This window comes from Scyliorhinus torazame, chromosome 20, assembly GCF_047496885.1.
Source record: "Scyliorhinus torazame isolate Kashiwa2021f chromosome 20, sScyTor2.1, whole genome shotgun sequence".
Taxonomy (NCBI): Eukaryota; Metazoa; Chordata; class Chondrichthyes; order Carcharhiniformes; family Scyliorhinidae; genus Scyliorhinus; species Scyliorhinus torazame.
The window spans coordinates 17,841,358-17,867,623 of record NC_092726.1 but is presented as its reverse complement, the minus strand read 5'-3'; the positions used below and the strand labels follow the sequence as shown (position 1 = coordinate 17,867,623).

At 46.8% G+C, this 26,266-nt stretch overlaps 1 protein-coding gene across 1 annotated transcript in view; it reads left to right on the top strand.

The window, feature by feature from the left end:
- Positions 1-26,266, top strand: part of LOC140396925 (zinc finger matrin-type protein 4-like) — a 222,659-nt gene that overhangs the window by 95,352 nt on the left and 101,041 nt on the right. The window contains exon 4 of the mRNA XM_072485858.1: positions 23,458-23,611. Within this exon, the coding sequence (XP_072341959.1) occupies positions 23,458-23,611 (154 nt within the window). The remainder of the gene's footprint in view (positions 1-23,457; positions 23,612-26,266) is intronic.

The following is a 26,266-nucleotide window of genomic DNA, read 5'->3' as shown; positions in this document are numbered from 1 at the left end:
TTGCTCCCGGTTTCAGTTTTTTCTTTGTTTAAAACGATTCATCTTCAGTTCTTCACAGTTCTGTTGCCTTGCTTGATCACTGCAGGAATCTCTCTTTCGTGATTTCGCGGCAAAAGCATGGATGTACAGGGTGCCGGAGATCAGTGTACGTTCCAGGCGTGTGACCACTCTGCCGCCGCTTCTGGCTGGAAGACTGCATAATTCTATTTAAAAGCTAGTCGTGACGAGCATTCTCAATTTGATTGACGGTCGCGGCCATTGGACGCTTCTCCCACGATCGGGAACGGCACAACCGATCGCTCCGTGTCCCTCCTGACACTTGCCCACAATCCACTGATGAAGATCATCAGTACAATTGAATGCAAAAGTCAAGCATTAATATTGTACACAAGACAATTCGAGTAGACTGGAGTTAGCAATACTATTACCAATGACTTTTAAGTGTTGGAGCTTTCCGAATGGAGATTTACAACTGTCATCCATACACCATGCTACTATTAATCAGCTAAAAATATTAGCCTGACATTTTACATCATACAAGTGGTTATATTTAGGCAATCTTTCTCCTAGGAAGACAAATGCAGAGTTAAGAGGAAAGAATGATGTTTGTGCTGAACTGACTGAAGCACTGCTTTCCACAGCTCCTGAAGCTGAAACCTGGATGCTGAATTTCTCACATTGGAGATGAAGAGGTGCAGCTTGTAGGTTGACTCATGCTTCAGACTCGCTCCTATAGGTGGCATCTTGTGTAGGCAGCCCTGACTTGAGACTCAAACTGCGACAGAAAGTGGAACCCACACATCATGCACTGTGGCATAACGCACCGGCATATTAATGGGCTCTTGTCACCAAGTGCTCTTAAACAGCACTGCTTATGTGTTGAGTTTGCTGAATAAAATGAACACATCAGGCAAGGAAACATGGCTATGTTCCCCCATTAAGTGCCAGCCCCGTATTTGTGCAATATTTGAACTGCCGCCAGTGTGAAAGGCATCTTGCATAACCTGGTGGGAATATTGGACACTTGCTTCCTCGTGCAAGGGGGAAAAACCCAGCAGAACTGCAGAAGCGAACTGCAGAATGCCCTAACATTTCAAAAATAGACATGAAGAATGCTAGTGTTGAGTGTTGTGGATTGCGGAGGTGGGGAGTGGAATGGAGTGGACAAACAAGCTGTGCCTCCCTGATGTAGTGCAGCTGGAGGATCCATATTTATAGCTGGGTGGTGTTTTACTTTTTTCTAATCGTGCTTCATTGCAGTTCGGAATAGATGCCAACTTCCTTTCACCATCAAACGAAACATTCAACCATGAAACAAACAAACAGGGAAGAGAAATCTCTCGTCTTTAATAACACACATAATTGAAACAGAAAACTCGAGGGTGACCTCATCCCATCTGTTCATATGCTTAATTAAAAAAACAGCCATTAACCACAGTGATAGATAATCATGGCAATAGCAGAATATTCAAGCTCTGAGCACCCAAGGAAGTTTCAGAATTGCATTAAGTAAAGGGTTACAATGCTTCAGACACAAGTTTTAAACATTTGCTTTAGTGTTTTACTAATTGCGCAATATCACAGATTAAATCCAGGAGGGTCCAAAACAAAATATGTTTCCCATTTCTCATAGGCATGTTTCAGAATTATTTTAAATTTATATTTTTAATTGGGTATGGTAGCGTAATGGGTATGCCTTTGGACTACAATCTGATAATAGTCAAAAGGGAATCCAGAATGCTCCACCCACCTCATCAATCACCATCTGCCTAACCTGTGGCAGAATCTGCGGGACCTTGAGTGTGGTATAGAGTGGGAATTGCCGGGTGTTTCCCGGCGCTCGGCCCAGCGAGGCCGGGGATGCAATTCAACGTTAATTGGTCCACTTAACGAGGTCTCATGGGCCTCTCGCCGCAAATGAAGGCTCGCCAGCTGATTCGCCGGGACCGTGTTCGCCAGCCCCCCACTAACAAGGTCGAGCAGCACTTCAGCTGCACTTGCTCGGCCAACCCCAGCCAGCTCGCAACGATGGGGCCAAGGAGACCAGTCCCAAAATTCGGGGACACAGATCCGGGGAGGCTGCTAGGTGCCGTGGAGGCGAGGACGGATGTCCAGTTCCCCAAAGTGCTGCCTAGGACGAGATAGCGGCAGCTGTGAGCTTGGCGAATGTGACCAGGAGGACTGGCCTTCAGTGCTGAAAAAAGGTCACTGACCTACACTGGGCAGGACGAGTCAGTAGACCCTCCCTGTAAAGATGAGTTCGTGAGGAATCCCCCACCAAGGGAGCATTCACTCCCATGCAAACCTCACCTTTCCCTGCACCTCCCCCACCCCGACCCACCCTTCACTGCCCCCCCCCCCCCCCCTTCGAGGAGAATGCGCGAGAGGTGACTGAGGTGGCTGATTACAGATTGGTCAGTCACGTGGAGGCTGCCGGACGCTGCAGAAGTGAGGAACCAGCCAGAGGACCTGTCAAACGTGAGTAGTTATTGTATTAATGACTGACCAATCCCTCCCATTGACCACATGTCCATTCTCCAGCAGGTCCTCCAGTCGACGGCAGCGGTCCATCCTGGGTGGCACCCACTCCTGCCTCCCAGGAGAACACCTCGGAGGAGAGCTCCGACGATGCAACCGTATTCATGGCATAGCTGTCATTCCCACCCTCCACCAATGCAGATACTCACACCTCGGTGGGAAATGTTAGTGGATAGGCTTCGGAGACACAATCTGGTGAGTACCACACTGCTGATGATGGACATCAGATGGAGTCGGGAGCTCCCAGATGAGACAGCAGTTGGAGGGATGCTGGATCCCAGGACCCAGCTTGGTCCCAGACTGGTCCTGAGCCTGCGGTTCAGAGATACCCGGAGCTGATGGAGAAAATAGGGAGCAGCCGGGACATTCAGACGGGGATGTCAGGGTCACTCCAGCAGGTCTATAGCCGATTGGAGGAGCCCCAGAAAATGTCGGCAGCAATGCGTGGCACTGAGGCCAACACTGCTACAATGGTGACCGCAATGTAGAGCCTGATGCACGACATCGGCACCATTAGTAAAGGTGTCCAAGGTCCGAGGGCGTGGATAGGATGGTGCGGACAATGGGGAACCACCAGGGCTGGCAGAGCCAGATGGTGCAGGGGCAGCCGGGGCTTAAACCAGCTGCCCCTCTGTCCCATTGTGAACCCCAGGGCCTTGTAGGTACCAACCGGGAGGTTGAGTGGGTGCCAACCTGGACCCGTCCCATGGAGTGGCGATGGTGGCAACCAGCTGCCCCGAGTTCCACCCCTCTAAATAGGCCGTGTCTCTTGGAACCGGGTGGCATATCCCGCCGACAAGTGAGCCGGGTCTCTCTGACTTCAGACCCCCCAGAGGACGCCCGCCAGGGGCATCGAAGGCCACAGGTTATTGTAAGCAGTTGGCTACCTCCATCTCTGATGTACATCCTGGGGACACACCTAGACATAGTGATAGAGCTAGAAGGGCAAAGCATATCGAAGATCACCGAGGGCATTGGAGGAGGGGGGGGACTGGGGGTGGGGATGGGGTGGTTGGGAGGGAGGCGGCACATCGGGAGAGTGGGGAATTGTAAAACACATTAAACACCTTTGTGCGCAACCATTATGATGCCACTGTCACTTTGTTCCACAATGAAACCTGACCTCCAAACCCTGAGCCCATCTCTTCCTCCCATGGCATCCACCCAGCCTCCGGCCGTGGACATGTCCACGGAGCTGTGTCTCATCCCCTGGGTGTTTGGATGTTGGCTGCTGCCTGTGTGGTGTTGCCTCCCGCAGTGTTCAAGCTCAGTGTCAATGATTCAAGGTGTGATTAGGTTGCTAGGCTACTACATGCTACATGGCTCACCCACCCAAGGGAATCCACTTGGGATGTGTGAAGTGTTCACTTAACCACAATTGCCAATTCCCTATTAGTAATAACCTTCAGCTGCATGGCCAGAGGCCTTGACAGATGGTGGGGGTTATGGGTGGTCGTTGGGCCAGACGAACAGGGACGAGGGTTGTCCCTGGAAAAAGGTAAATGATTCTGGGGTTCGCATGGTGCCGCCGCGATCGGATGCCCCACCCCATCCCATGGCGGCCCAATCATGAGGAGGGTTCACCCACCCCCAGCCGACGGTCACCCACCGAGCACTGGGGCGGCAATTCCAGCGCCCCAGGGCTCTTTGCCTGTGAGCAAAAATGGCTACTCCCGTCCTCAACTCCCCACAGAAGCCCATCAGCCAGGTTCACGTTTTTCAAAAAGAGTGCGAATCGGTGCCAGTGTGAGCACTTGCTGGAGAGGCCGCGGAATGACAGAAGGCCGTTAATTGTATGGAAATTGGGCTTAAGTGGTGATAATTGGTTTCTCGCCACACTGCGGCGAGATCCCGATTTCGCCTAAGGGAGCGGTCCGTGGCACCTGGCACGGTTCTCATTTTGGGCGCCTCCTGCTATTCACCAGCCTCGTTTCGCTTGAGCGAGATTGCACGGAGGCCTGAGAATCACGCTCCAAGATTGGACTAGCCAACCAGCGCAGAACCTGCCTCCCTGGAGTGGAAGCAAGTCCTCCTCGACCCTGAGGGACTGCCCAAGAGTTAAGTCAAAGGCGGGAGACCTCAAACACTGCTGTGGCTGCTTGGGGAATTTAAACTCTATCTGTTGTCAGTACGAATGAGCGAGAAGCTGTGCGATTGTTGTGAAAGTCCGACTGGTTCATAAATATCCTTTTTATGGAAGGAACCCTACCTTCCTCACTCAGCCTGCCCACATGCAACTTCAGGCTTGCACTGAGCTGGATGACTTTTGTCTGTGCTCTGAACTGTCCGAGTGAGTCACCAGCTTGTTGTATCAAACTGCAGCCAGCAAATAAAGAATGAGCCCCAGTAGGGCGGCATGGTGGCACAGTGGTTAACACTGCTGCCTCACGGCACTGAGGACCCGGATTCGATCCTGGCCCCGGGTCACTGTCCCTGTGAGTTTGCACATTCTCCTCGTTTCTGCGTGGGTTTCACCCCCACAACCCAAAGATCTGCAGGCTAGGGGGATTGGCCACACTAAATTGCCCCTTAATTGGGAAAAAAAAGAAATGGGCACTTTAAATTTAAAAAAAGAATGAGACCCAATGTGGGCAATAAACACCAACCATGCCAGCGATGTTCACGCTCTGAGAACAAATGTAAAATTTGTATCTTTTTGTCGCACTTCTTCTTAACATTTTAAAGCCAAGTTGAAAAAAGGCTTTTATTCAAGTGTTGAATTCTGGTTTCTTTTCACATTCAGAATTTGGCCTCCAGCATTATAATACTGTCAGAAACAGTGCACCTTGTTTCTTCAAAAGTACTGAAGCTAAGCAAAAAAAACCCTGAGACAAATGGGAGGGAAATCACGATTTTAATTGGTCCGTTGATTCAGTTCCCATTTGCCACGATAGGCATTCGACTTCAAATCACAGATCATTTGTAGTGCGGAATCTTGACTGAGTGAGTTTTAACCACTTCTCCTCTTGGCCACAAGGTGGAGCAGCCCCATTTTGGGCAGTGAATAGAACTTCAGGGATTCCTGTCCTGGTCTGGTTCAAAACACACTTTCCATTCGTTGATCAATCTTGGCAAGTACCAAAAAGGAATTTGGTACACCAGACTGATGTCTTCTTACCACCAACACTTCAGGGAGGTGATGGCATTATTACTGGACTAGTAATCTAAGACCCAGGGTAATGTTCTGGAGACCTGAGTTCGAATCCCACCAGGGCAGAAGCTCAAATTCAATAAAAATCTGGAATTCAAAGTTTAATGATGACCACGAAATTGTTGTTGATTGTCATAAAAGGCCATCTGGTTCATTAATATCACTTAGGGAAGGAAATCTGCCATTCTTACCAGGTCTGGCCTACTTGAGACCCTAGACCCATAGCGATGTGACTGACACTCCCCTTATAATCATGACTAAGTCTTTGCCTCACGTAGATGCAGTTAGTGGTACGTCAACTGGCAGTCAATAGAAGGCGAAGGTTGCTGTTTTCTCTGAGGTAGGTTTGTGATCATATCTTCAATAGTCTTGTGGGAAAATGTCCAAATTCCATGTGGAGCATGAAATGAAATGAAAATCGCTTATTGTCACAAGTAGGCTTCAAATGAAGTTACTGTGAAAAGCCCCTAGTCGCCACATTCCGGCACCTGTTCGGGGAGGCTGTTGCGGGAATTGAACCGTGCTGCTGGCCTGCCTTGGTCTGCTTTCAAAGCCAGCGATTTAGCCCTGTGCTAAACGTGTGTCCAATCCTTGGTGGTATTGAGGTGTGCATGCGACTGTCTGGCTGGAAATTTGACGGTGCTAACATGTTCAGCTGCCTATGAGCACTGGACATGCATCGAGATCTCTTGTGATCTGGTAATAGTCATAAACCTGGATCCACTGAGAGGAAAGAGTGATATCTCTATTCCATTTTAGTCCAGGGGAGGATCATCACACTTGTGCCCGAATGTTGTTTTTCCACATATTGTTTCTTGTTAACCACAATATGGTAGTATGCAAGTACTGAAAAAAGAAAAACAAATTTCCATTGCATATTTAATGTGACCTGAAGAAAAGCACAATGGAAGAAGTGTTAATGTTGCAGGAATGATGCAAAGCAAGTGGTATCCTGTTTTTTCACCATTACATATTTGATAATTAAAACATGCAAACACCGGAAGATCTTGGAAAAATAAGGTGACCATTATTAATTCCAAATAATCTATATTCATTATATTTAAAGCTGAAAATTGGAAAATAATATTTTTTTTCAATTTGCATATTATCTCTATTTGTCAACTTTCAATATTGTTTGCAGTGTATGAAGAACTGTGATGGGAGAGTAGTCAATTCTAACCTCACTGCTCCACAGGTAGTACATAGTTAAAATATCTAACTTACCAAAAAACTAGCCAATTGTTGCCTTTAATGCTGTTATTCCTAGCAGGAACAGATTTTTATTTGTTCTTGGGATGTTGCTGGCTGGGCCAGCGTTTGTTGCCCCTCCCTAATTGCCCTTGAACTGAGTGGCTTGCCAGGCCATTTCAATGCAGGGGGCAGATAAGAGTCATCCACATTGCTGTGTGGGTCTGGAGTCACATGTAGGTCAGACTGGGTAATGATGGCAGATTTCCGTCCCTGAAGGACATTAGTGAACCAGATGGGTTTTTACGATGATCGACAATGGATGCATTGGTCATTATTAGACTTTTAGGGCAGCACGGTGGTGCAGTGGGTTAGCCCTGCTGCCTCTTGGCGCCGAGGTCCCAGGTTCGATCCCAGCTCTGGGTCACTGTCCGTGTGGAGTTTGCACGTTCTCCCCGTGTCTGTGTGGGTTTCGCCCCCACAACCTAAAGATGTGCAGGGTAGGTGGATTGGCCACGCTAAATTGCCCCTTAATTGGAAAAAATTAATTGGGTACTCTAAATTTGATTTTTTTTTTAAATTAAAAATTATTAGACTTTTAATTCCAGATTTTTATTGAATTCAAATTTCACCATCTACCATGTGGGATTCAAATCTGGGGCCCTGGATCTCTGGAGTACTAGTCCACTATGCCACCACCTCACCTATATATTCTACCCAGGCTTTTAACAAACGCTAAAAATATTTTACTTATTATAAAGTTCAAAAAAAAGTTATAAAACTGGTTAACAGAAAAGTTGTTCAAAAGTGTTGCAATTTACCCTTTTTAAAAAAACAGGTATTCAAAGTTCCATACACTCGCACAAAAGAAGACGAAACAGTGTCCCCTGTAGAGGCTGGAGTATGGGAATGTTTCTTCTCAAAGGATAAAACTTGAAAGAATCTTGATGCTGTTGATCTGACAGAATTCTGATCGCAATAGATAGAATTCTGATCGCAATAGATATGCAAGTTCTTTCAGACGAGTTTTTGGTGAAGTTCTCATGATGAGTCTCACTTAAAACAACTCTACAGACATTAAAAAAAAGATGAGTTGTTGTGATGAGATATTTCTAATGAAAGTTTTACTCATACTAGATTGCATGTAACACAAAGGTGGGGCAGAGAGGGCCTTCTTGTTGCCTGCCTCTCCGGCAAATACACACATACACACACACAGTCTCTGTCTCTCTTTCTCTTTCAAAGAATAAAATATTCAGAAAATACTTCGATCAAGGCCTGGCAGTTTTCAACCAATCAGCAAGAGTATTTAGCCTGGCGGCAGCAGTTCTTTGTTAACTTCAATATGCAAAGTATCTTTTCCCTCTCCCGTGGACCCCGTTGCACCCGTTTTGATGGGTCCATTGACCCGTGGTTCCTTGAGAAATGGCATGTTCACAGCCCCGAATTAATCTTGCTGACATCTAAAAAACTCGAGAGGGAGAATTTTCCAAAGTGCAATGTTTAATTTTTCTAAACCAGGTTTCCCACAAACTTGCTCGGGATGAAAGTGCTCTTCGGAATAACAAAGTAACTGAGGGAAGCCCATCACAATTGGACAAATTTATCAGATTAGAGAACCATTTACTACTTAAGCTGAAAGTCTTTGTATCAAGCTCAGATCCATGGGTAAAGATAAGGGGCGGGATTCTCCGGTTCCTGACCTGAAATCGGGTTCGGCGATTGGCCGGAGAATCACCATTTGCGCCGAAATCGGGGGACAGCGCAGCTTTTGCAATGCACCGCCTGCTCGAAAATGGCTACTCGCAGATTACGCCGCACGCTGTTGGGACGGCCTCTGGACGTCACCTGAGGCCCTCCCCAATGCTCTGCCTCCCGATGGGCCGAGTTTCTGACGGCGTGAAACACTTTCCCTTTTTATTTTCGTGAGCCCGGCGTGGCGGCTGCGGACTTAGTCCAGCACCGCCACAGTTGGGAGGGAGCCGTTCCGTGGGCAGGGGGCGGGACTTTGACAAGGGCTGGGGCACTGGTGGGGGGTTGTCTGGGTGTGGCGAGCCTGGTCAAAGGAAGGCAGTTTTTGGCAGGCCGGGTCTGCGTACGGCCGGCGTCATGTTGCATGGTGCAGCCGCGGCAGGCCGCCACCATGCGCATGAGCGGCCACGGACCCGGCAATTCTCCGGCCGTATCTGCAGGTAAAACCAGGGGCTTTACGCTGCGTGCCTGCTGGCCCCCCCATCACACGTAGGATCAGTGCAGCTTTGGCACCATTTTTTCGGGCATAAAATGCCACTGTTCCCACGCCGGCGTCAGCACTTGGTCTTCAAATCGGAGAATGCAGTCCAAGGTATGGAGTTATGATGCACACTTAAGGCCAGAAAGGTCATAGTTTCCATTCAACAATATGCTGGAGTTTACTAATGTCCAATTTACCACAACCTTCCCAGGCCGAGGAGAAGGGGGAATACAAACTGCAAGAACTGAAATTTAGGTGCCAGGTGAAACTGATGTCTCGGCTCCCACATTAATATAATGTTTAGTTAAATATAGCATTGGCGCATCGCCAGTGCTGAATGGAATGATAACCCTGTATGATTCATTGCCTCTGGACAGGGAAGGAGAATCAAAGTGTGTTGAAAGCATTAATTAGGAAAGTACTCCATTCTGCAGCATGGTCAACCTGTTTGCAGTGGCTGGGGCTGCCCTTTTGTCTGTCTCCATACAACTGAAACAAAACTATCCAGTAAACCCGTTCCTGATATTTCCTTGTTAATGGAGATCCTAACAATTGGAAATATTAACAGTCATACATAATATGAAGAGCAGTGAAGCCAGTTTGCTTGAATTACAAGACAGTGAAGTGCTTTGTGACCCCTGCAAACATCTTTCGGATTTTGGCTGGCCCTGTTTCCTTCAGGAATAAAAACTACAACAGCATTCAGTTTGATGTGGATAGGCAGCGCACAGAGTTGATGAAATGTCTTACTCACATTGGAGGTGTGCTCTGAATAACTTATTTGGTGAGAATATGCTAACGGTTCATTGGGATTCTGTGCATGACTCCATTGAATATTTATTCAGACTGCAGTGGACCAAAGTGCTCATTGTATTCTGCTCATCTGCTAGACAGTACCTGCTGCCAGATTATTTTGGGAGTCCCTGATATTGATTCCATTCTGAGTGCATACTGTAGTAAATTTCAGCGTGTTCCCTGCACGCTTAGCTTATAATTCTCATGTTTCTTTATCGTGCCTCGCTTGTAAATCGCAGTTAATTTCATAATTGTCACATTATGCAAGTTTATTTTGCTGCTTTTCACTGAAAAGCTGGTAGGAATGTGGCTCAAACAGTGCCTCTAGTACCTCACCCATTGTCCACATGTCAGCCGGCACAACGGATGCCAACAAAGTCAGCCGAGCCAGAGGGGCACAGCAGCCCAGTTTAATCGTGTATCAAACACCAGCAATGCCTCAGCTGCAGTATTGTGTCCAGCTCCGTGACTTAAGAAGGATGTCATGGCCTCAGAAAACATGCAGAGGAGATTTGCTGGAATGGTATGAGACATGAGGGACTTCGGTTATATGGAGAGACTGAAGAAGCTATGCTTTAATCAGCCTTAAAACAAAGAGAGATTTAATAGAGATGTTCAAAAGTCAAAGGGATTTCATCAAGTTTTTCGAGGCACAAGAATCGATAAGCAGTGGGAACAATTAGAAATTAATTGGAAAAAGAATCAGAGCCAATATCAGGGGAAGTAATTACGTATCAAGTTGTTATGATATGGAATTGCCTGAAATCATTGTGGAAGCAGACTGCACAGCAAATTTCTAAAAGACACTGGATAAATAATTGATGGCGAATTATTTGCTGAGCTATGGAGAAAGAAAGGTGTCAGACTAATTGATAACTGTCCCAAAGCTCTTTTGTAGGCAGGCTAGACCAAATGGATTATTCTGTGCTGCCACCTTCCAGAGGTTTTAAAGCTCATTCCTATTATTCACTTTCTCTCTCCCTAGCTTGAGAGACTTGACACCAGCTGTTTTATCACCGACAGCATCTCAAGTTTCATCAGTCGATTGAGATTGTGCACAATCTGAGTGACTTGGCAACGCATCAGGAAAGGCAGTTTCCCACTGCGCCACTGGGGGACCTCAGCACCTCCAACTGTGGACCGTGCTCCATGGCAGGAGTTGGTTGAATGGTCCCATCACCACTATCAAGACAGCAGTACTTCTGATACAGAAAAGGAAGCATTGTACAGAGGAACCACATGCTATATCTCATAAGTTCCACTCACCTAATGTGGCATAACGCCACCTACTCTCCTGCTTGGTTCATCAAGTTGTGTTGATGTCTGCAACTGCTGACAGTCTGTTTAATATCCTGTACATTTGGTCTTGCCTCTTGTTCAATTATAGGAATGGGAGGAGGCCATTCAGCTCCTTGAGCATATTCTGCCATTCAGTTAGATGATGGCTGATCTGTTTCATAACCAGTGGGTACCTTAGGAACTGGAGTGTACAGTGGGCATCAAAATAACATTATTTAAGCTTGCATCTTCTTTGCCTTTTTTTAATAGGTTAGTTTCTTATTCGTTGTTTCAAGAACATGTATGCTGTACCTCAGCTGAAAGAAGAAAGGTCTATTCCTTAATATTACCCAGTGCGTGTAACATAATGGGTGGGATTTTCCATACATTCCAGCGGTGGGTTTGGCAGCAGCGGAGGTGGCCCACTATTGGCCGACAGCAGGATCTTCAGTCCTGCCGTTGTCAATGGGGATTCCTGTTGTTGGCACCCACCGCTGCTCTGTATTTAACAAAACCTCATTTTTGTAACATACAGATAGTACAGAGGAAATCACCCCACCGTTTTAGTTCTGTCATCTCCCTGGTAGATTTGTGATGGCGTTCTAAGTTCCATGGTTGCAACCAGTCAGAATATTCGAGAGTTCATCCTTACATGATGAAGCTCCCTCATCAATTGTGTATTTTTGTCAGAGGTGGAACATCCTTGGAGACAGATGGGCAATCATGAGAGTGAAGAAAGTCTGCTGCTCAATCTCTTGCAAAAACATGTCTCAGCTCCTTCCAGCACTCTCGTGGAGAGCAAGTAAACAGAAAGTGTGGATAGCAGCAGAGGAATCAAAGTCCCTTTTGTACAAAGGTGACTATATAAAAAAATAAGTAGTTAAAAAAACATATGGAACCCCTTCACACGTTGTTAAATGGTAACAGCCTGAAGAGGAACACTGTCAAAAATGTTTCCATTGTGTAAAACAGTGACTTGTTTTTTAAATTCATTACCCACAGTAAAAGGAGGAGAGCCACAATTTGCTCTCTCCTCCACCTCCATATTTGAATTTGCTGCTGACTGCGAATAATTATCCTTCAGGTAGTGGTTAAATTCTTTGCAACTGTATGCTACCCTACTGTGCCAAAACCTGTTCATTTCCGCAGTTTTTATTTCCATCACTGCTGCATCCTTTACAGATAAGTGATTTGTAACCAAACACATATGCTTGGTAATACTACAGCTGCCCCTGCTGTGTGAAAATTAAAGTTTTGCGTGTTTAACAAATGTTTAGTGTCACCGGCATTCCCCCCTCTCTGCTTGTCTTAAGCTCTTCTTTGCTGCAGCATTGTGAAACTTCAATAACCAGTGACTCGTTTGACGGAAAGTGCCACAAAATTGTCCCACCCACTCCCTTTTGTTAATATTAGTCACAGCAGGTTACCTCTCACGAGAGTGCCGATACCTATTGGGTTAATGGTTCACAAATGAAAGTCCCTCAAGGTGGGGCCATTCTTCAACTCCCGCACCGTGAGCATTGGCACATTATTTTTGAGCTGTGAAAGTCATCGGCTTCTTCACTAGCACCACTCATTTCTGGCCTTGGGTGACTGTCCGTGTGGAATTTGCACTTTCCCCCCGTGGCTGCTCCGGTTTCCTCCCACATTCCAAAGATGTGCAGGCTAGGTGGATTGTGTCATGATATGCACTCATGCACATAATGAGATACAGACAGGCAGTGACAGACACCCAGTACAGCCAATCAACACACAGGACAGAACACAACCAATCACCAGGCAGAACACTAGAAGGTGGTCTCCCACTATAAAACACACGAGGCATCAACACTCTGCCTCTTTCCACTGGTGACAACTGGAGTGACAGTCAGGGTGTATATATCAGTTAGCACCTTCTACACGTTGCTCAGAGCTAGTCTGGTCTAGTTAGTTATAGTAAGCACGCTTGGATTAATAGAGTGTCAAACCACAGCGAACTGTGTGCACTGCTTAACAAGTTCAATAAAGCGTATTGAACCAACACCAAAGTTTGGAGTCTACTTTCAAGTTCAACTGCATCCAGTTGCAGTCTGTGTTACCCCAGGGTGATTAACACGACATGGTACCAGTAGTCTACTATCTCTAAGTGGTTTATCTCGAGTGATTCCGTGACGACCAGCAAGTGCCTTCCAACGGCATGGAGAAGATCCAGGCCCCTCCACAGCTACGGATCTTCGGCAATCTCGGCGCCAACTGGCGGGTCTTCAAGCAAAGGTTCCTTCTCTACATTGAGGCCTATGACCTCGAGGATGCGTCCAATGCCAGATAAATCGTGCTGTTCCTATCAACTGTGGGGGACCAAGCCATCCAGATTTTCAACTCGCTTAATTTTACCGATGACAAGGACAAGACCAAATTCAAGACATTTTGGAGAAGTTCGACAGTCACTATGAAGTCGAAACAAACGAGACCTTTGAGCGCTGTATCTTACAGCAACATCTTCAGGGTAAGGATGAACCGTTCCAATCCTTTCTGACTCATCTCCGTATATTAGCGCAGTCCTGCAATTATGGTGCAACCACTGATTCTATGATCAGGGATCAGATTGTGTTTGGAGTGCACGCCGATTCCTTGCGGGAGCAACTCCTCAAAATTAAGCACATGACCCTGCCAGTCGCAATCGAGACGTGTATAGTGCATGAGCATGCGAGAAATCGGTACTCCCGTTTTAAATCGGCAGAATATGAAAAACTTGCCTCCCACGAGGCAGAGATTGTACAGGCAATCGCCCGGATGCAGCGCCTCAGTATCGATGAAAGCGGTTATTTTGTGCGCTTTTCCCAGGGCCCCACGCATGCGCAACACGAACGGGAGAACAAAGCGGCCAAAAACCAAACTGCGCAGGTGCGAATGTCGGCTGACCGCAGTGCGCATGTGCGCCGATGCACGGAGCGTAATGACGTCAACGTCATGACTTGCCCGAACTGCGGCACCGCCCACTTAAAGCGGCAATGCCCTGCAAAAGGCCGGCGATGTTTAAATTGCAGGAAGCCTGGACATTATGCAACCTTGTGCAGGTCTGCAGCACCAGTCAAGGGCCAGCGATCCCAATTCCAACGCAAGCGCGTTCGATGTATGCAGCAAGGTTTACTGGATTCTGATCCTGGTAGCACTATGGATCCAGAGGACGACTGTCTGGAGTCCCCCTATCGTGTGGGCATCATCACTACATGTGAGTATGCCTCTTCAAATTCAGCAAGACACCTATCTATCCTCAATGTGGATTCCGCGGACGAATGGCGTGCTGTCATACAAGTTAATCAATGCAGCATTTAGCTCAAGCTGGACACTGGTGCTTCTGCCAATCTCATCTCTCAAGCTGATCTTGACCGCATTAAAAAGCAACCCAAAATTCTTCCGCCAGCCTGCCAGCTCCTCGATTATAATGGCAATGCCATAACTGCACTAGGATCTTGTCATCTATTCGTCTCCAACAAGACCATCAATGTCACACTGCGAGTCAAAATCGTCAAGCCTGATAAGGCATCCCTGCTCGGTGTCCATGCATGCAAGCTACTCAAACTCGTACAGCGAGTCTTCTTCCAATGTGGATCTTCAGGCTGACATTGATGACATCCTTGCTCAATATCCGGATGTGTTTGATGGAATGGGCACTCTGCTACAAGATCCTACTCAGGCCTGATGCCACGCCTGTAATCCATACACCACGCCGGGTGCCGGCTCCTCTGAAGGAACATTTAGAGGCACAGCTATAGGAGCTCCAAGACCAGGGCATCATCTCCAAAGTGACGGAACCGACTGACTGGGTCAGCTCGATGGTCTGTGTGCAGAAGCCCTCTGCTTGAGTTGCAGATATGCATAGATCCCAAAGATCTTAACCAGAACATAATGCGGGAACACTACCCGACCCCAAAGCGGGAGGAACTGACCAGTGAGACGGCACACGCCAAATTCTTCACAAAGCTAGATGCATTGCGTGGTTTCTGGCAGATACAACTGAACGAGTCCAGTAGGAAGCTCTGCACGTTCAACACACCATTTGGCAGGTGCTGTTATAACCATATGCCGTTTGGCATTGTCTCAGCCTCTGAAATCTTCCACAGGATCATGGAGCAGATGAAGGAGGGCATTGAGGATGTGCGTGTCTACGTAGATGATGTAATCATATGGTCCACGGCCCCTAAGGAACACATATCTCATCTCAAACAAGTCTTTTGACTTGTCCATGCAAACGGCCTCAAGCTGAACAAGGCCAAGTGCTCCTTTGGCATGTGAACCATCAAGTTTTGGGCAACCAGATATCCCAGCAGGGTGTGCGACCAGATTCGGACAAGGTTAACCCTATGAACGCCATGAAGACCCCGGAAGACAAGAAGGCAGTACTACGCTTTCTCGGCATGGTGAACATCTTGGGAAAATTCATTCCCAACTTGGCCTCACACACCACGGCTCTCAGGCATCTGGTGAAGAAGTCCACTGCAGAGCTAAAGGCAAAGCTCACCACTGCTCCGGTACTAGGGTTTTTCGACCCAGACAGGGAAACAACAATCTCCACGGACGCAAGCCAGGATGGCATTGGTGCGGTGCTCCTCCAGAGGGATGACACCTCGTCCTGGGCTCCAGTTGCTTATGGAGCAAGGGCCATGACTCCTACTGAACAGAGGTACGCCCAAATAGAAAAAGAGTGCCTCGGCCTCCTAACCGGCATTGTAAAGTTCCATGACTACGTCTACGGTCTACCTACATTCACAGTGGAGACTGACTGCAGACCCTTGGTCCATATCATTCATAAGGACTTGAATGATATGACGCCCAGGCTTCAGTTCATTCTCCTTCGAACTCCGAAGGTACGATTTTGAGTTAGTATACACACCAGCAAGGAGCTGATAATTGCGGATGCCCTGTCCCGCTCCATCACCTCGCCCTGTGAACAGGTTGACTTCATCCGCCAGATTGAGGCACAGGTGCAGCTGTGTGCTAGCAACCTCCTGGCCTCAGATTAAAGAGTGATCAGCATTCATGAAGAGACTGCCAAAGACCCTCTTCTGCAGCGTGTAATGCACCACCTTGCAAATGGCTGGCAAAAAGGGCAATGCCCTCAGTTCTTTAATGTGAAGGACAACCTGACAGTCGTCGAGGGGATCCTCCTCAAGTTAGATCGTATCGTTATTCCTCACAGTCTGCAGAGCTTAGTGCTCAAACAAATCCACGAGGGACACCTAGGTGTTGAAAAGTGTAGGCGCAGGGCCTGGCAGGCTGTCTTTTGGCCTGGAATCAGCCAGGACATATCCAACATGGTCCTCAGTTGTGCGACCTGCCAGCGTTTCCAGCCTGCTCAAACAAAAGAAACACTCCAGCAACACGAGATCATGACCTCTCCATGGTCCAAGCTGGGAATCAAACTTTTCCACGCCAATGGGCGTGACTATGTACTCATCATAGATTACTGCTCAAATTACCCGGAAGTTGTGAAGCTGTCAGACCTCACATCAAGGACAGTCATCAAGGCCTGCAAGAGACATTTGCCAGGCATGATATTCCACTCACTGTAATGACTGACAATGGTCCCTGCTTCCACAGCCAAGAGTGGTCCAATTCCGCCAAGTCGTACCAATTCAACCACATCACCTCAAGCTCACACTACCCGCAGTCCAACGGGAAGGTTGAGAAAGGGGTCCATAGAGTGAAGCAACTGCCCTGCAAGGCTGCGGACTCTGCTTCTGACTTCAACCTTGCACTGTTGGCGTACAGGGCAACCCCTCTATCCACCGGTATGGCTCCGGCTCAACTCCTCATGAATAGAGACCTGCGGACGACTGTTCCAGCCATACACTGACCAGACCTGGATCACCTCCCAGTGCTGCAAAGGTGCAGCAACTCCGGAACCGACAAAAGCTGACGTACGATGCTCATGCTACCGATTTGCCTGTGCTATCTCCGGAAGATGCTGTTCGAATCAAGCTACCTGATGGAGGCTGGTCAGCTCCAGCTGTTGCTGTTCGACAGGCTGCTCCCAGATCGTTTGTAGTTCGTATGGCTGATGGCTCCATTGTCAGGTGCAACAGAAGGGCACTGCGCAAGGTTGCCTGCCCACCACCAGATCCTACTTTTCCACATGTTGTTGTGCCTCCTCCGGACACCTCGCACCATGAGGCCACCCATCTGGCAGCAATCCCGCCTGTCAAGGCGCCGTCATCCCCACCTCCACCTCTCAGGCGGTCGGCAAAGATCAGACGCAAGCCCCAAAGATTGGACTTATAGACATTTATCTTGTAAATTTTGTTCTGTATCTCCACGCGAGACACCTCTTCTGTATATATTCATCCACTCGCTTTCATCCACTCGCCATTTAATGTAAATAGTTCTACATGTAAATACAGTCGCATATGCTCCAAGCAACCAACATTTTATTTTTTTTAAAAAGGGGAGATGTCATGATATGCACTCATGCACATAATAAGATACAGACAGGCAGTGACAGACACCCAGTACAGCCAATCAACACACAGGACAGAACACAACCAATCACCAGGCAGAACACTAGAAGGTGGTCTCCCACTATAAAACACACGAGGCATCAACACTCTGCCTCTTTCCACTGGTGACAACTGGAGTGACAGTCAGGGTGTATATATCAGTTAGCACCTTCTCTACGTGGCTCAGAGCTAGTCTGGTCTAGTTAGTTATAGTAAGCACACTTAGATTAATAGAGTGTCAAACCACAGCGAACTGTGTGCACTGCTTAACAAGTTCAATAAAGCGTATTGAACCAACACCAAAGTTTGGAGTCTACTTTCAAGTTCAACTGCATCCAGTTGCAGTCTGAGTTACCCCAGGGTGATTAACACGACAGATTGGACATGCTAAATTGTCCCTTGGTGTACAAAGATCAAGTAAGGTTACGGGGATGGTGTGGGGGATTGGACCTTGGTGGGGTGCAGACACGGTGGTGGGGAGGTGGAAAGTGCAAACTCCACACGGACAGTCACCCAAGGCCGGAGGTCCAAAGGTCAAGTGTGGTTACAGGGATGGGATGGGGGAGTGGACCTAGGTGGGGTGCTCTTTCAGAGGGTTGGTGCACAGTCGATGGGCCGAACGACGTCCTTTTGCACTTGTAGGTATTCTATGATTCTCCAACTGTACATCTTTGACCACAGCTGCCATTTCTTCCTATTTGTTCTAAGCAATGACCCACTTCACCATCAGAGGCCAAACTTGGAAATTAGCTGACAGCTCTGAATATGCAAAGCTAGGAAGGGTTGAGGAACACAGTGCGTTGTGATTTTAAGCTGCCTTTCACCCTGCCCACCTCCCTCTCCCATTGAGATTGGAAGGGCCTCTGCGTTCCTTGAGCTTTCCAAGAGCACACCTTGCTGCAGAGGTTGCCATGGCTCCTTGCCCACTGCCCCAACATTAAAAACTGCAATCTGCTTGAGGTGTTAGCATTCATTCAACATCGTTCTCTCCCCTCTGTTATTTTTATTCCTGTAAAAATATTGAGCATAGTGAGTATTGAGTGTTTGTGTGAAAATGTCACAGAGGACAACTTGTGGCAGGGGCCTTGTGCTTTTTCCTTTGGTAGCTGTGGTGATCTATCCAGCTCCATAATGGTCACCTCAGTGTCATCTTTTGGAAGTGTTGAAGCACCAGTTTGTATTACCTGGCCTTTTGTTAGACACTCAGTCTTTGTTGACTCTGTTAGCATTTGAATATATGTGGTATGTCTTTAAATTATTCAATTCATTCAGTTCTGGTTTTAAAGTGTCGTTCAGGTTTTTCCTTTGGTTACATCGACTTCACAGTCATCACAGGTAAACTAATTACCTTTCATTTTCTTGTGGTGCCAACCAATTATTAGACTGATTTTTGTTCGATCTTTTTCATTCAAATTTGAGTTTCTTGTATGTTCAGTTGGACAGTTGTCTTTTCTTGGTCTCTCTCACAGAAATATTAAATTCCAAGCTTATGCTCTCCATATAAATTTAACATTAAAACCGCTGTCTCTTTGAGTTTTGGACAGATTAGCCAAGTCCTACAGACAAATAGTAGTTTGCAAACCAGGCAGATTTAATTAATATTCGGCATATAGTTAGCAGCAGTAAAACGTCTCTGAGTGAGAGGTCAATTTGAAACTCCATGTACTGGCACTCATTTCAGAAGTTGTTTGAATGACCTGCTAATTGCACAGATCATGAGAAATGGTTAATCTGGTTGTCTGCAGTCCATTGAAGCCACTGGAAGCTTGGACCTGCAGCCAAGCATGAACTACACATTTCATTTGAAGAGCTCCGTGAGCTAGCGGTCAGTCGATCTCTATTCACACACCCTAACACTTTCCTGTTTCATTCGGGATGTTTGCACAAAACCTCCGCAGCTTGTCTTGCTGAGCAAAGAAAGGGCTTGCTGTTTCAGAAAGACAGGCCCAGTGAACAGTTTTCTTCTTAACCGAAGGGTCGCATTGCATCACTGCAGCCAAATGGTCTAACTGTGAGCTTTACTCAAGAGTCTGATCATTTTCATCAAGTTCATGTGCAAGGTTTTTAAAATCTAATTTGCAATTACATCACAAGTTTGTAAGGAATTCATGGTTTAAAACAAAATTCATGGACAGCATTGTGGTGCAATGGTTAGCACTGTTGCCGCACAGATCCAGGGACCTGGGTTCAATTCCAGCCACAGGTGACTGTCTGTGTGGAGTTTACACGTTCTCCCCGTGTCTGCTTGGTTTCCTCCAGGTGCTCCGGTTTCCTCTCAGTCCAAAGATGTGCAGGTTAAGTGGATTGGCCATGATAAATTGCCCCTTAATGTCCAAACTTTAGGTGGATTACAGGGATAGGGCGGAAGTGTGGGCTTAGGTAGGGTGCTCTTTCAAGGGCCGGTGTAAACTCGATGGGCTGAATGGCCTCCTTCTGCACTGTAAATTCTATGAAATAACATTCAGACTTGTAAGTTACATCTTCATTCAAAGGCATTGGATTTGTTCTCAGTGTCTTTCTTTATCCAAGGAAAACAGGTGAAGTTATGGGGATAGGGTGGGGGAGTGGACCTAGGTGGGGTGCTCTTCCAGAGGTTGGTGCAGAGTCGGTGGTTTTGTTATAACGTCATGACCTCCTCTGCAGCATGTGTTTATTTAAACCTAAAATCATTCAGAATGTATAATTTTATACATTTCTTCTAATTTATAACATTTCTTTAGCCTGGCTTTTAATGTCCCCTTCTAGAGATAAACGGCTGAGAGATAATTGCGCCGTGTTAGGATCCTGAATGAGAAACGATCCTGGATGAAAAAGCAACTACCGACAATTTGTAAAACTGTGAGGAAATGTTCCTGCACCACAGGAGTGATATCACTGACCAATAGGTATTTTTAATGTCAAAACAAACTTTAATTCAAACACAGAATTTACCACATTAGCAACAAAGAAATAGCTTTCCAGTTATCAGTTTAACAGTTCTTAAGTAAAAGAGAAAACTGTAACTTCCAGAACCTGCTACTATATCCCAATTAAGCAAACTAATATATTTCAAATGCCACTCATGTGGTAGCAACCAGGTTTCTACTTGCTTTTCTCTGGAGAATCTTTGGAGAGAGAACCTTTCAGGACCAAACTGAAACAATTCTGTTCGGATGGGAGTCCTTAGACCAACTGACTTTTCAGACATTACGATCTGGCTCCTCCTATTAACTTAATCATCTGTACCCAAAGCATAAAGCATTCTTTTGTCTCTTCTTTCAAGATGTCCCTTGACTTCTTTAGCCAGGACTAAACAGAATACCCAAATATCTACATCACAGAGGTCATTCAAAGATAATCAAATTCCATTAGCTAGTTATCTATAAACAAATAATAGGTTTTCAAGATCTGTTGGATCTGTAGGAGCGGTTTCAAGACCTGTGTATTGAGTCAGCTTCCACGTGGCGTTATTCCCTGTGGCTCAACTCAGTACAGAGAGGAACAAATACGACAAGCTGGACGAAGATGGCTTATGTAATCAAGCTTGTTACGTGTACACGGAGAACAGACTGGATATCGGCCAAGACCTGTTCTGCCGAACAAAGACCCGAACACAGTAATTATACAATGTCCAAAAATCAATAGCCACCCCAGTTGAACGTGATCCCTACGTGATCCAATCCCTGAAGCTGCTTCTTTTAAACTTATCCAATAGAATTGCAAGCAGTGTTTAAACTTCACCCAATAGAGTCGCAAGCAGCACATAATTGATCCTCATCATGACAGCTGCGTACAATCCCCGCAGCTTGCTGACTGTGAAAAGCAGAACAACAGAACCAGCACCCTGAATTGTTTCACAAAGACAAGGGGCGGGATTCTCTGATATCAGCACGATGTCTGCCGACCGGCGCCAAAAACGGCGCGAATCAGTCCGGCATCACGCCGCCCCAAAGGTGCGGACGTCTCCGCATCTTGAGGGGCCGAGCCCTCACCTTGAGGGGCTAGGCCTGCGCCGGACTGATTTCCGCCCCGCCGCCTGGCGGGAAAGGCCTTTGGTGCCCCGCCAGCTGGCGCGAAACTGACTTTGCCAGGCGGCGCATGCGCGGGAGCATCAGCGGCCGCTCACGGCATCCCCGCGCATGCGCAGTGGAGGGGGTCTCTTCCACCTCTGCCATGGTGGAGACCATGGCGAAAGCAGAACGAAAAGAGTGCCCCACGGCACAGGCCCGCCCGCGGATCGGTGGGCCCCGATCGCGGGCCAGGCCACCGTGGGGGCACCCCCCGGGGCCAGATCGCCCCGCGCCCACCCCAGTACCCCGGAGCCCGCCCGAGCCGCCGTGTCCCGCCATCCCAAAGGTGGTTCAATCCATGCCGGCTGGCGTGGGTTGACAGCGGCGGGACTTCAGCTCATCGCGGACCAGAGATTCGCCAGGGGATTTCCACCGACCGGCGCGGCGCGATTCCCACCCTCGCCGAATATCCGCTGGCGGAGAATTCGGGACACGGCGGGGGCGGGATTCACGCCGGCCCCCGCCGATTCTCCGACCCGGGGGAGGGTCAAAGAATCGCGCCCGGGATGTCAGAAGTAATGTCCTTTTGGTCAAGTTAGCTATCCTAAATCCCATTTGATTATTTATGACTGCTACGTCCTAAAAATACATGTTTAATGGTTAATAATGATTACTCTGTCCTATAATTCATCTCAATTCTTAATAAAACAACTTATGTTAAACTACTCGAGTGACATGGTAAAGATTCAGTTTTAAGAGGTATCATCGCTGAACCCCCCCCCCCTTCAGGATCTATTAGATCTTATAGATACATTAAAATTCTGAAGGGAATATATAAGATAGAAGCAGGGAGGTTGTTTCCACTGGCGGGTGAAACTAGAACTATGGGGCAGAACCTAAAATGAGGAGCAGTTTTGGACTGTGTTGAGGAGGAATGTATTCACCCAAGGGGTTGTGTAGAATTCCCTGCCCTGTGAAGCTGTTGATCGCAAGTGGCTATTGAAGTAAAGACTAACACAATTAAGGTGGAAGGCAGTGGCACAATGGTGTAGTCACTGCACTAATAATCCGGAGACCCAGAGTAATGTTCTGGAACCCGGGTTCGAATTCCACCAGAGCAGATGGTAAAGTTTGAATCCAAAGAAATTCTGGAACTGAAAGTCTAATGTTGACCATGAAGCCATTGTCGATGGTCGTAAATATTCATCTGGTTCACTAATGTCCTTTAGGGAAGGAAATCTGCTGTCCTTACCCTGTCAGGCCTACAAGTGACTCTAAACCTATAATACCCTCTGAAGTGGCCTAACGTGCCACTCCGTTCAAGGGCAATTAGGGATGGGCAATAAATGCTGGCCCAACTAGTGATGCCTAGATCCCATGAATGAAAACAAAGATTAAAATTGAAACGTATAATGGAAAGCAAGGCAGAGAAAAGGATATAAAAGCTGAGAAGTGTAGTTTTAGGGAACAGGTCCAGGATCCAATAACTGTGTAGTGCAGTCTCTTTCTGAACTTTTTCACTGACATGAGTATCATTTGATCTATTTTCTTCTGACATGAGTATCATTTGATCTATTTTCTTTTAAAATCATGGACTGAACCACACTGAAATCATTATCATTTCATTCATCGCCAATCCTCAATCTAGAATGGATACTGATCTTCCCCTGGGATTTGAGAAGCATTAAAATCAAGTGTTTTTCACGAGCTATGTTCCCAGTCTTTTTATTTGCAGAATCTGGGTGAAAAGATGGGGAGGTGGACAGATGCAGAGACAACTAACATATTTGTCTTCTTTCCTTTGTGCAGGGAAGTGATGAAGGAGACGTGGACAAGAACAAATGCTGCACACTCTGTAATATGTCATTTACCTCTGCAGTGGTGGCACAGTCACATTACCAAGGCAAAATTCATGCCAAAAGGCTCAGACTATTGCTGGGAGAGGAACCACCTTTAGGAACAGGTGGGCCCCTTCATATTGAGTTTTGACTTTTATATAGATCAGAAGGCATAGAATCTCTGTGGGTAGAGTTGAGGAATCGCAAAGGTAAAAAGACTCTGATGGGAGTTATGTACAGGCCCCCTAGCAGTAGTCAGGATGTGGAGCAGAAAATAAAACAGGAGATAGAAAAGGCATGTAAAAAAGGCAATATTACAATAATCATGGGGGATTTCAATATGCAGGTGGACTGGGAAAATCAGGTTGGTAGTGGGTCCCAAGGAAGGGAATTTGTGGAATGTCTAAGAGATGGTTTTTTGGAACAGTTTGTGACAGAGCCACTAGGGAACAGGCAATTCTGGATTTGGTGATGTGTAATGAGGCAGACATGATTAGGGAACTTAAGGTGAAGGAACCTGAGGGAGCAGTGACCACAATACGATAGAATTTACCCTGCAGTTTAAGAGGGAGAAGCTGTAATCAGATGTAATGGTATTACAATTAAATAAGGGTAACGACATAGACATGAGTGAGGGGCTGGCCAGAGTTGATTGGAAAAGGAGCCTATCATGGAAGACAGTGGAACATCAATGGCAGGAGTTTTTAGGGGTTATTTAGGAGGCACAACAGAAATTCATCCCAAGGAGAAGGAAACATGGCAGAAGGACAAGGCATCCATGGCTGACGAGGGATGTCAAGGACAGCATAAAGGCTAAAGAAAAAGCATTACAAAGTGGTGTGGATTAGTGGGAAACCAGAGGATTAGGAAGCTTTTAAAAGCGAGCAGAGGACAACTAAAAAAGCAATAAGGGGGGAGAAGATGAAGTATGAGTGCAAGCTAGCTAGTAATAGAAAGGAAGATAGGAAGAGATTTTTTCAGTTAATAAAAGGTAAGAGAGAGGCAAAAATAGACATTAGACCACTAGAAAATGTGGCTGGAGAAGTAATAATAGGAAACTAGGAAATGGCAGATGAACTGAATAGTTACTTTGCATCAGTCTTCATGGTGGAAGACACCAGTGGGATGCCAGCACTCCAGGAGAACCAGGGTGCAGAGGTGAATGCATGACCATTACTAAGGAGAAGGTTCTGGGGTAACTGTAAGGTCTGAAGGTGGATAAGTCACCTGGACCAGATGGACTACACCCCAAGTCACCTGGACCAGATGGACTACACCCCAGGGTCCTAAAAGAGATAGCTGAGGAAATTGTGGAGGCATTAGTGATGATCTTTCAGGAATCACTGGAGGCAGGAAAGGTCCCAGAGGACTGGAAGATGGTTAATGTAACACCACTGTTTAAGAAGGGAGGGAGGCAGAAGATGGGAAATTATAGGCCGGCTAGCCTGACTTTGGTCATTGGAAAGATTTTAGAGTCTGTTAATAAAGATGAGATTGCGAAGCACTTGGAAGTGCATGGAAAAATAGGACTGAGTCAGCACGGCTTTGTCAAAGGGAGGTCATGTCTGACAAATCTGTTAGAGTTCTTTGAGGAAGTAACAAGCAAGTTAGACAAAGGAGAACCAGTGGACGTGATTTATTTAGATTTCCAGAAGGCCTTTGACAAGGTGCCGCACAGGAGACTCAAATAAGTTAAGAGCTCATGGAGTTCAGGTTAAGATCCTTGCAAGGATAGAGGATTGGCTGACTGGCAGAAGGCAACGAGTGGGGATAAAGTGGTCTTTTTCAGGATGGCAGCCGGTGACGAGTGGTGTGCCTCAGGCGTCTGTGCTGGGACCACAACTTTTTACAATATACATCAATGATCTGGAAGAAGGTACTGAAGGCACTGTTGCTAAGTTTGCAGATGATACAAAGATCTGTAGAAGGACGGGCAGTATTGAGGAAGAAAGGGGGCTGCAGAAGGATTTGGACAAGCTCGGAGAGTGGGCAATGAAGTGGCAACTGAAATATAATGCGGAATAGTGTGAGGTTATGCACTTTGGAAGGAGGAATTTAGGCAGAGACTATTTTCTAAATGGGGAAATGCTTCGGAAAGCAGAAGTACAAAGGGACTTGGGAGTCCTTGTTCACGATTCTCTAAAGGTTAATGTGCAGGTTCTGTCGGCAGTTAAGAAGGCAAATGCAATGTCAGCATTCATGTCAAGAGGGTTAGAATACAAGACCAGGGATGTACTTCTGAGGCTGTATAAGGCTCTGGTCAGACCCCATTTGGAGTATTGTGAGCAATTTTGTGCCCCATATCTAAGGAAGGATGTGCTGGCCTTGGAAAGGGTCCAGAGGAGGTTCACAAGAATGATCCCTGGAATGAAGAACTTGTCATATGAGGAATGTTTGAGGACTCTGGGCCTGTAGTCATTGGAGTTTAGAAGGATGAGAGGAAATCTTATTGAAACTTACAAGATACTGCGAAGCCTGGATAGAGTGGATGTGGAGAGGATATTTCCACGTAGGAAAAACTAGAAGCAGAGGCCACCATCTCAGACTAAAGGGACGATCCTTTAAAACAGATGAGGGAGAATTTCTTCAGTCAGAGGGTGGTGAATCTGTGGAACTCTTTGCTGCAGAAAGTTGTGGAGGCCAATTCACTGAGTGTCTTTAGGACAGAGATAGATAGGTTCTTGATTAACAAGGTGATCAGGGGTTATGGGGAGAAGGCAGGAGAATGGGGATGAGAAAATATCAGCCATGATTGAATGGCGGAGCAGACTCGATGGGCC